General features: G+C 34.7%; 1 protein-coding gene across 5 annotated transcripts in view; it reads left to right on the forward strand.

The window, feature by feature from the left end:
• The window catches only part of LOC127879420 (alpha-1,3-mannosyl-glycoprotein 4-beta-N-acetylglucosaminyltransferase B-like), a 90,534-nt gene that overhangs the window by 67,478 nt on the left and 11,279 nt on the right, over positions 1 to 11,777 (forward strand). For all 5 annotated transcript variants that reach the window (XM_052426234.1, XM_052426236.1, XM_052426233.1 and 2 more), the window contains 3 exons: positions 112 to 219; positions 3,255 to 3,448; positions 8,661 to 8,883. In XM_052426234.1, coding sequence (XP_052282194.1) covers positions 112 to 219; positions 3,255 to 3,448; positions 8,661 to 8,883 — 525 coding nt within the window. The remainder of the gene's footprint in view (positions 1 to 111; positions 220 to 3,254; positions 3,449 to 8,660; positions 8,884 to 11,777) is intronic.

Consider the following 11,777-nt stretch of genomic DNA (forward strand, 5'->3'; position numbering starts at 1 on the left):
AATCCTTTCACTTTATTAACAAGCTGTACATAAATGTCAGTATATCTTGGTACATTATTATTTCATTTTTTTACACATACTGAGCCCATACACATGCCTTTTCATTCACAGAAGCACTGTACAAACATGATTGCCGAAGTGAGGAAACGTTTCAAGCCATCTCTTTTCCAACATGTTGGGACACAGTCTTCACTGAAAGGAAAAACCCAAAAGCTTAAGGTAATATACTTAAGAAATACATACAAAAACAAAGTTCACGGATTTTATTTTCTGACAAACTTATTGTCAAACTGTCAAACAATGAACATGCATTTTCAGATATTACATTAAACATTAAATAATATTATACAAATATACATTACACCATTATTCACACTTGATAATAAATAACTGAATGGATTTTGAATACAAGGTCTTTACTTATTGTATGCAATTTGTATGGCATATTCTTGCAAAAGAGTAGAATAAAAGCATGTATGCATTGAAAATCTCTTCGTACAAGTAACCTGTTGACATCGCTGCCTGTTTATTATAGCTATGTTTATCTTATGCCGTTTGCACACTTACTTTTTTATGGGGAGGGGGGGGGGGAGAAATGTTTTGAACAGTTCAGCATTTTTAAGGACTTATTTTGCAAACAGAATTGATATTGTTTTTAGCTCGACTATTTTATATGAAATATATATAGTGGAGCTATCCTACTCACGTTGGTGTTCCCGTGTGCGTGAGCATTGGAATGTTAAAGTTTACGTACCACCTCAAATATTTCCAATGTCCATTCACTAATTGCTTTTATATTTTGCATACTTCTTTACCAACATGACCCCAATCTATAAACAAGAGCAGACAACTGTATGAAGCATTTTGACAAAATAACGGCCCCTTTTATACTTAGGTAATTGAACATTTGGTTAAGTTTTGTGTTTTGGTCCATTTTACTCCCAAAGTATCTTAGCTATTGCTTTCAGACTTGGAAAACTGGCTAACTATCGTAAGGGGACTGTTCAGGGCAAGTTGCATAACTCTGGTTGGCTTTTTAACGGAATTATGGCCCTTTTTTGTCTTAGTAACTTTGAATATTTTGTTACATTTTGTCTTTAGATCCACTTTACTTCTAAAGTATCAAGGCTATGGCTTTCAAACTTCAAATACTTTCTTAATATCATGATGGTACTGTACCTGGCAAGTTGAATTTGACCTTGACCTTTGAATGACCTTGACTCTAAAGGTCAAATTAATATTTTGCTTAAATTGCCATAACTTCTTTATTTATGATCACATTTGATTCATACTTTGACAAAACAACACTTAACTGACAAACCACAATGGACTCCACTCAAATTATTCCCCACGCCCCACCCCAGAATCCTCCCCCCCCCCCCCCCCAAAAAAAAAAATTAATTTATTTTTATTTTTGAAAGATCATCTATTAAATGACCACACACACACATTATACCCCCCTCTCCATGATGGCTTACGTTATACTGTCATGCACTCGAAAAGTCGAGCGCGCTGTCCTCTGACAGCTCTTGTTAGCTCACCTGTCACGAAGTGACATGGTGAGCTTATGTGACCGTGTGATGTCTGGCGTCCGTGTGCTTGTGTGCGTGCGTGCGTCCGTCAACAATTTTTTTGTGTAGACAGTTGAGGTCACAGTTTTCATCCAATCTTTATGAAATTTGGTCAGAATGTTTATCTTGATAAAATCTAGTTTGGGATTGTACTTGGGTCATCTGGAGTCAAAAACTAGGTCACTAGGTCAAAAACTAGGTCACATAATAGGTCAAATAATATAAAAACCTTGTGTAGCCAATAGAGGTCGCAGTTTTCATCCATTCTTTATAAAATTTGGTCACAATGTTGATCTTAATGAAATCTGGGTTGGGATTGTATTTGGGTCATCTGGGGTCAAAAACTAGGTCACTAGGTAAAAAACTAGGTCAAATAATAGAAAAACCTTGTGTAGACAATAGAGGTCGCAGTTTTCATTCAATCTTTATGAAATTTGGTCAGAATGTTTAATAATTGAAAAATCATCAACAATTTGTTTGTGTAGACAGAAGAGGTCAGAGTTTTCATCCAATGTTTATGAAATTTGGTCAGAATGTTTATCTTGATGAAATCTGGGTTGGGATTGTATTTGGGTCATCTGGGGTCAAAAACTAGGTCACTAGGTCAAAAACTAGGTCAAATAATAGAAAAACCTTGTGTAGACAATAGAGGTCGCAGTTTTCATTCAATCTTTATGAAATTTGGTCAGAATGTTTATCTTGATGAAATCTGGCTTGGGAATGTATTTGGGTCATCTGGGGTCAAAAACTAGGTAGGTCAAAAACTAGGTCAAATAATAGAAAAACCTTGTATAGACAATAGAGGTCGCAGTTTTCATCCAATCTTTATGAAATTTGATCAGAATGTTTATCTTGATGAAATCTGGGTTGGGATTGTATTTGGATCATCTTGGGTCAAAAACTAGGTCACTAGGTCAAATAATAGAAAAACCTTGTGTAGACAATAGAGGTCACAGTTTTCATCCAATCTTCATGAAATTTGGTCAGAATGTTTGTCTTGATGAAATCTGGGTTGGGATTATATTTGGGTCACCTGGGGTCAAAAACTAGGTCAATAGGTCAACTATTAGAAAAACCTTGCGTAGACAATAGAGGTCATAGTTTTCATCCAATCTTTATGAAATTTGGTCAGAATGTTTATCTTGATGAAAACTGGGTTGGGATTGTATTTGGTTAGTCAGGTGAGCGATTCAGGGCCATCATGGCCCTCTTGTTTATATTTCTACCTTATGATGGTGGGGTTATATAGATTCACCTTTGTCCATGAGTTAGTATGTCTTTCTGTACTCACATTGTCTCACTTTTTTGTGTCCCTAGTATTTCAAAAGTATTGGTGCTTGAGGGATGAAACTTTAAAAATATATCAACCATTTATGTGAAAATGTGCACTTCTATAATTTAGATTAGATATTTGCAGAGCTATTGCCCTTTTATAGCAACAATTTATTTACTTCTTAAGTGTGTAATTCAACAAGTATTTCTGCTAGGGGTCTGAACAGAAACAAACATATTAATCTGACTGTGAACTTTCGTTTCTTCATATTTTGTTTCAGTCTTTAACAACATTAGTGGTGTTTTCAGTCCAAAGCGGAATATGAGAGCATCTGTGCCTTAGGGTTTCAAAACAGTTTGTAACCTATTATTTTTAAGATTCTTCGAACATATATAATCTTTCATTTAAAGGACCGTGATTTTGGCAAGCAGGCAATATTCCGCGCCCATGTGAACCCGAATGCTGTGGTTACTACAACTATGAAGCATTACCAGAAGTACTTTGCCCAGAAGGCTTATGTGGGGGAGGACATTTTCTGGGCCACGCCTCCCAAACCTGGCGATACGTTGGACATTGAGTTCAAACCGCCAGTAGCCATAGAAAGGTACCTGATAGCTTGCGGTGAGAATCTGTGCGTAAAGTGTCGTCCCAGATAAGACCATACATGATAACACTTTCCGCTTTTTTATTGTGTTGTTTGTTAAAAGGAAGTCTATTCTTTGTGAAAATCCAGTTTAGGCAGAAGGTGTTGTATATACTTAATCAGCTTCAATCAGGTGTTAGAACACATTTTTCTACTGAATCATGTTTGGTACACTAAATAGATTTCATCTAATCACAAACTGCTAAAGGGTTATACACAGGCATGATCATGCTTGATTTACAAAAAGCAATTGACACAGAGGATCACACTATACTGTGTGAAAAACTTAAGACCATGGGGGTTCAATCTGTAGAGTGGTTTCACTCATTCTTAACAGGGAGAAACCAAACAATTCATGTTAATGATACATTCTCAGACTCGGAAACAGTAAAATGTGGTGTACCTCAGGGTAGTATTTTGAGACCTCTTCTTTTTCTATGCTATGTCAATGATATGGAAGTATAAGCAAAGATTGCAAACTACTGTTATATGCTGATGATAGCCCCATTGTTTTCTCACATAATGATCCAAATGTTATAAGTAAAAATTAGGATGTTAATAAGCGAACTGCAATAACTGACTAGTTGACAACAAGTTGTCTCTTCATATGGGTAAAACAGAATGTATACTTTTTGGAAGTAAACGGAAAATTAGAAAGGTTGAAAACTTCTCAGTCACATGTAATAATCAAACTATAAAGTCTCAACAATCGGTGAAATACATGTATTTAGGTCATGTTCTAGATAATACCCTGTCAGGTAATAAATGTGCGAACAACATCATCAGTAAGGTCAATTCGAGACTTAAGTTCATGTATAGACACAACAGTATACTCAATGTTAACACCCGGAAAACTCTGGAGTTCATTAAATCAGTGCTTATTTGACTATGCATGTTCAGCCTGGTATAATAACTTGGGGAAAACTCAAAAGTGTAAATTACAAATTACTCAAAACAAGGTTGTGCGATTCATTTTAAATGTTCGACCAAGAACCCCACAGACCTGCTCAGATTTCATACCCGTAGCTAGGGGGGGTGACTAGTAATAAAATGTGTTCTAAAAGTTGCATATAACTTTATTCGACGCAAAAACGGTTATATATCTTTTCCCTGAATCCAGTGAGTCTTCATATTTAAGGGATACAATAATGTTGAATTCAATAGGCTGCCAACAGATCACCATATAATTAAATTTCTCTATGAAGTCATTTCCAAGATAGACCGTGATTTTTATTTACAATTTTTAACCGCAGAAATGCTGAAATCAATAGAAGTTTTGACAGCAACATGTGAGAAGATCTTTGGTGTTATAATGAATTTAAACCGTTATAACATTTGATCAGGTTGACGTTAATGTTTAATGTTCATTAATTGTGACGGATCTTGAGCATAATGGGCAAATACATCCTTTTTATGTCCTGGTTTTATATGTTTCTAAAATTCGTTTAGAAGATAACTAATTTGTTAAAAATAGTGGACAAGAGTAAAAGTAACCAGTTATACCATGTTGTTTCTGTTTAGTATTCAGGGTGCAGAATAAGCCTGGTTTTCAGGTATTTACACATGGGCTGGACTGAATGTAAACACACCGTTCAGAACTTTATTTTTACAAATATGTCACATTATTGAAATACATTTGCAAAAATCTTTAGTGCACAAAAGACAGTTTTTCTTGCAGTTTATAAAGTAATTCTGATGTATTTCACATTGACATACACAGCTTAAAAATCTATCTTTTATGCACTAGTTGAAATTCTTAAGAAAAATTGTTTTACAGAGTTATTTGGAAAAAAAATCAGCACTTACGGGTGTGTTGACTTCCATTAACAAAGTCACGCGATCCTGCACCCTGGTATTGATGCAAATTAGAGATGACCCAGTTTTAAACAGTGTTTGTTGTGCAATGCACTTAAGCACGTTTGGAGCATTGCTAGGCCTCTGGTACTATCCGTAGTAGCAGACAAACAATTGTTTTGAAAAAAGTCAAATATTCTCTTTTACTTTGCTTGACTTATGAATGGTTAAATTTTGGAATGGTAAAATACTCTAATTTTATCAAGATTCCAATAATTAAAGATATTTTATATCGTTCTTATTTTTTATTTTGCTTTCTATAAATGTGATGTTGCATATGTAAACAAAGTATATGCACGCATACTAGTGTCAGGTTAAACGCTGTATAATATAATGTATTTCTGTGACTGGTCGATAAAGGTGGTAAATGAAAAACGGTAATGGGAAAAACATGCATGTTATATCATATACATGTCGATCAGTCACTGAGTAAAGTCAATCAAAGGGAAATATCATATAAAAATGCTATATAACTTCAGTATCTAAATACATATAAAAAGTCACCAGAATGCAGTGTTTTACGTTTCATTTTAAAAATGCTTCTAGGGGGAGGACCTTGAAATCCCCGATTGCAGGAGGGGAACACCCCCTCCGGCACTTACCCTGTTTTCCACTTCGTTGCTCAATAACATTCGTTGATGGGAAATTCCCCCCTCCCCCTTTTTCAAAATCCTGGCTAGTGGCCTGGATTTTCACCAACTAGGAATGATACAACTTAATGATAGAGTCAAACAACTGAGTCTAAATCATGTACATATTTTTTTTTATGACAATGTCCTGTGTACATGAAAGAAAACTTTATTAAGAAATCAGATGTTCATAGCTACTGCACAAGAAAGAGCAAGTGTCATTTCTATGTTCCTGTCATAAAATCAGCAACTGCTTCAACGTTTTATTATTATGGTGTATCAACTTGGAATGCCCTTCCAGAATCTATTCGAGGTATATAGTCACTTCAAATTAAACAAAAAAAGAAGTAAAAGAACACTTTCTTAACAAGTACCTTTAGAGTTGAGCATGGCCGACTGTATTGTTTGTTTTTTTAAGTGTTTGGATATCCCCTGTTTTTTTTGTTTTTATTCCGAGTTTATATAATCTAGTGCACGCTCAAATTGTTAACCCCATATACATTTCACAAACTTTAGATTTGCTAACACCATTATAAAATAATTTAATAACCCTTTAAATAATATGTTTGTAGCAATATGCAGTTTTAGTTTGTGTGCTATAAGAAGCAGTATAATGTAAAGGACCCCTCTAGAAATAAGTCGCAAGACTTTCAAGGGCTTTCCTGGCAGTACATGTCCTTAAATCAGACTACAATAAACTAATAGTTATCAGTCTAATGTAAATGTATCTCATATTTATAGCTCATGAAGTCAATTTAATCTGTGATATTTTTGTGCTTAATATATGTGTTTTTGTTTTTAAGTTAATTTGCTCTAAGCCTCTGTGAAAATTGTAAAAATTAGTAATGTATGTAAATGTTTTTTTGTTTTTCTTTTATGTCAATTTGTTTTAAGCCTCTGTGAAAATTGTAAATGTTATTAATGAATGTAAATGTATCTCAAATTAATACCTATTACATTTTACTATTTGACAAGTATATACCGAATAAACCTATCTATCTATCTAACTCAAATTATTAATTATTTTCAAGCAGCTTTTCTTTTAGAATATATGTGCATTATAACGGCATTTGATGCTGATCGGAAATAAATACTGTAAAATCATTAAATTGCGTGTGGTACGAATTTTCGTGGATTTCGTTGGTCCGCCGAACCACTAAATCAAGTACCAACGATTATTTATACATTTTTTTTTATCCGAAATCGGTCATTTCCAAATGTCAAGTCGGGCAAGGGTGCTATAGTAGGAAGACTTGTCTGAACTGTTCCTGTTTTCAACCTTTTTGAAAGAGACATTGTTTGATTGAGCTATGCTAGTTAATACAATATGTTGTTTTCTTGATAAGTGTTTGGGTAATAATACTTTTTAAATCAAGCACGGTATTTAAACTGTACATCAACAATTGTTCTCTTACGCTATGCGTCAAATTAAAAGTTTTCAGATTTATCACATATGTCAATGAGTGCCAATTAAAGTTAAACGAGACATAACGATTTTCACACATGTATTTTGGGGACCTTATTACTCAATTGTTACTACAAGGGGATCGATTGCACTGAGAATAGCAAATATTGTCAAAACAACATTGATGGTAATTAGCGAGCGGGGACAAACAAGTGCGCCGCTTTATCGCTCTTATCGACAATTATCGGCAACAGTTTCAAGCTTCAGTTCACATTTACCTCAAGTCTTGCTGTCAACACAGATAAGCAGATTATGCTTTGTTATTACTCTTGTTGTTTTAAAGGGGCCTTTTCACGTTTTGGTAAATTGACAAAATTGAAAAAAGTTGTTTCAGATTCGCAAATTTTCGTTTTAGTTATGATATTTGTGAGTCATAAACAGTAATACTGAACATTAACCATGCTCTCTCTCTCTCTCTCTCTCTCTCTATATATATATATATATATAGCCATTATATGCATCTTTTGACGATTTAAAACCTGAAAATTATTAAGCGTTGCAATGCGAAACGATTGAATAATTTGGAGGGTTCTGTTGTTGTCGTTATATTTTGTGAAACTATGTATAAAGCTTATATAAAGTAAAAAATAGGTCTAACATACATAGTTGGCAGGATGGCCGAGCGGTCTAATTTGTTTTACTCCAGGACTCCAGGGGTCACTGGTTCGAGCCCTGCTGAGTGTTACTTTTTTTAAATTTTATTCTTGATTTTTTACTGGGGCTTTTTGAGATCCAATGTTTACATTTATCAATATAAAGCATTTAATGACAAACTTCAAAACATTCCAAAATATGTGAAAAGGCCCCTTTAATACAAGTTAAATCATTATGACGGTCAGTCTCCCTAAAAAATTTGAAATCCACGAAATTACGTGTCAACGAATTAGTTGTTTTTTATTAAACCACGAAATTTCATACCGACGAATTTCTATACGTTTACAGTATATTAATAATTACTTAAGTAAGTACAAGGAATAGTCTTCATATAGAACAACTTTTGTTTGAGTTGAATGAATTCTCATGACTATTTTTAATGTACAAGTAAAATCATAGTTATTTAATTATTTGATAAAACTACCGAATGAATAATCACCTAAACATAAAAAAGACAGCTTAAGACTGTTTATGAAATATTTATTCTTTTCATTGAAATCATGATTTCAACAACAGACGTCATTTTATTTCAAGTCAATTGCAATGTAATATGCTGTTAAATGGCTTGCAGTTTCCTGTTCCGGAGTGGTAACGCAGATCATAAAGATGACAAGTTCAAGGACACCGATGTTGAGTTGCTAGAGGAAGGTTCTACAGGAGACAATTATGTGAAGGTTGGGGCGTTCAATGACGAGGGCATTGCCTCAAACTCCATTCCTGAGAGCATTGGTTTAGTCAAGAAATTGAGACTTAAGTGCAACATTGAACCTGCCAACTGGGTCATTATAAGTGAGGTAACAAACCAAATAGTTAGTGTAGCAAGATAAAGTTTGTATGCCTCTGGTAGGGTAGCATATAGCAGTCGCACTGTCTGTCTATCCTTCCGTCACTCTGTTTTCCCAATTTTTTTTTACGCTATGCTTTAAGATATTGCGCTGGTCTGTTGATTTCTAGTGTAGTTATTGGCCTGTTTTCTGGATGTTTTTAGGCAACGCTTTTAGATATTGAGCTTATTTTTGGAATGTGTGTCTACCTACATGACCTACAGATGAAGTGTGAAATTCGTTCCGGTCCATTGATTTTTGGCGAAGTTATGGGCCTTGGACTTCAAAATATTTACTATAATAAATGTTTTCCAGAATTTTTTACACAATGCTTTCAGATATTGAGCTGACTTTTGGTATGTGAGTCCACCTACATGAAGTACAGATGAAGTGTAAAATTTGTTCCAGTCTTTGATTTTTGAAGAAGATACTGGCCTTTGACTGATCTAATTTTTTGGGAAGGGAAGTAACAAGCTTTAAATGGAGATCATTTTTATGCCCCTGGTAGGGTGGCATATAGCAGTTGAACTGTCGGTCAGTCCGTCTGTCAGTCTGTACGTCCGTCTGAAAACATTGGCCATAACTTTTGCAATATTGAAGATAGAAACTTGATATTTGGCATGCATGTGTATCTCATGAAGCTGCACATTTTGAGTGGTGAAAGGTCAAGGTCATCCTTCAAGGTAAAAAGTCATAAAATACAATCCAAGGGAAGTAATAAATTTTAAAAGGGAGATAATTTCTAAACCTGCCAAATGATATATTGAAATTTTATTTCAAAGCGGCGCAATAGGGGCATTGTGGTTCTGACAAACACATCTCTTGTTATTTATCATTTGGCAGGTTTTTAAAGGGACATAATCATCTTAAATTGATTGATTGAAAGTAAAAGGAATAGAGATTTGAGACAAAAGTGGATACAAATTTTCTCTATAATAACTGTTTTCCGGATGTTTTTTTTGCAACGCTTTCAGATATGAAGCTGATTTTTTATATTTGAGTCTACATTCATGCCTTACAGATGAAGAGGGAAATTCGTTTCAGTTCATCGATTGGATGTTACGTTATGGGCTTTGGACTTAACATTTTCTCTATAATAATCTGTTTTCTGGACGTTTTTTTACGCAACCCTTTTAGATATTGAGATGATTTTTTGTACCTGAGTCTAACTTCATGACTTACAGATGAAGTTTGAAATTCGTTCTGGTCAATTGATTTTTGGCAAAGTTATGGGCCATGGACTTAAATGTAATTACTGTCTTACGAATTTTTTGTATGCAACACATTCAGATATTTAACTGATTTTAGGTATGTGAGTCTACCTACATGACCTATAGATGAAGTGTGAAATTTGTTACATTTTATTGATTTTTGGTGAAGTTATGGCCCTTGGAGTTCAAATTTTTCTAAAATAAACGTTTTTCGTTTTTTTCTTTTGCAACGTTTTCAGATATTAAGCTCATTTTTAGCTTGGCTGTTTTCGGAGAAAACCCGAGGTATTGTCATAGCCAGATTGTCGTCCGCCGTACGCGTCGTGCTAAAACCTCAAAATTTTGTTAAGGTTTTTAGCATTGGCTCTAAAATCAAAGTGCTTCAACCTACAACTTTGAAACTTCATATGTAGCTGCACCTTGATGAGTTCTACATGTCACACCAATTTTTGGGTCACTAGGTCACAGGTCAAGGTCACTGTGACCTATAAAAAAAAATAAAAAAATTCTGACAAGCTTTCACTTATTCAAAACTGCACCCGCAGCCGAGTGTGGCAACCGTTATGCGGTGCTCTTGTTGGTATTTGAGTCTACCTACAGGAGCTTCAGATGAAATGTGAAATTCGTTCTGGTTGATTGGTTTTTGTCGAAATTATGGGGCTTGGACATTTATCTGTATTTTAACTTTTTCCGGTGTTTTTAGGCAACGCTTTCAGATATTGAGCTGATTTTTTGTATTTGAGTCTACCTACATGACTGATGAATTGTGAGTTTTTTTGGTCCATTGTTTTTGGCTAAGTTATGGGCTATGTTTTCTCTAAAATGCAATGGGACTTCATAGCGCAATGGGGGCATTGTGTTTCTCAAATGCAGCTCTTGTTAATCAGGTTTCAACCAAGTTGAAAATCCTGGTAATTAGATTGAGGTCAGGAAGATGGGTGGGGGAGGGGGAGGGCATAGATTGACAAGTTTCTTAGCTTGAGTTTTAAATCTTCCATACTTAATTGCCATTGAACACTTTTAAGTTACATATTAGCTCTATTGGCAACTTAGATATTTTCATCAAACTTCATATGTAGAAACCTTTTAGCAAGACACAAGAATTGCTTGGAATGGAAAAAGTAAGTGGGCTAAATGTCAAGGTCACTATTTTGCTAAAATAACAACATGAATTCAATTGAATTTCTTTATAACAAAGTGAGTCATTGAAATGAAACTTAGATCAATACCTGCTGTCCAGTCCTAGCTTTTGACTGCATATGGGGTGGATGGGGTCAAGGTTTTGTCATAGACTTTTGTATATTAAATATGGAAAACAACTGTTTCTTTTCAAAGGTCAGAATGGAATTTATCTATTGTAATTGAATATAAGATGTTGATACCTTATATCCGTCCTTGATAGGGTTGTTAGTGACATGCATGAGGTCAATGTCAATCACTGTTGGTAAAAAGGAAAAAAAATGGATCGCCACGTGGCTGATTGACACCATATGACAGGCTTCATGCAAAAATGAGTCTAATGCCATATGCAGGGAGAGTAGCTTCATATTAACTGGCTCACCCATGCAGTTTTGTCAAGAGATTAACCTGTCCACCTACAAGACCTTGAAACCTTGCATGATTTTATAACAGAAGGGCAGCTCAGACAAGAAT

This window comes from Dreissena polymorpha, chromosome 4, assembly GCF_020536995.1.
Source record: "Dreissena polymorpha isolate Duluth1 chromosome 4, UMN_Dpol_1.0, whole genome shotgun sequence".
Taxonomy (NCBI): Eukaryota; Metazoa; Mollusca; class Bivalvia; order Myida; family Dreissenidae; genus Dreissena; species Dreissena polymorpha.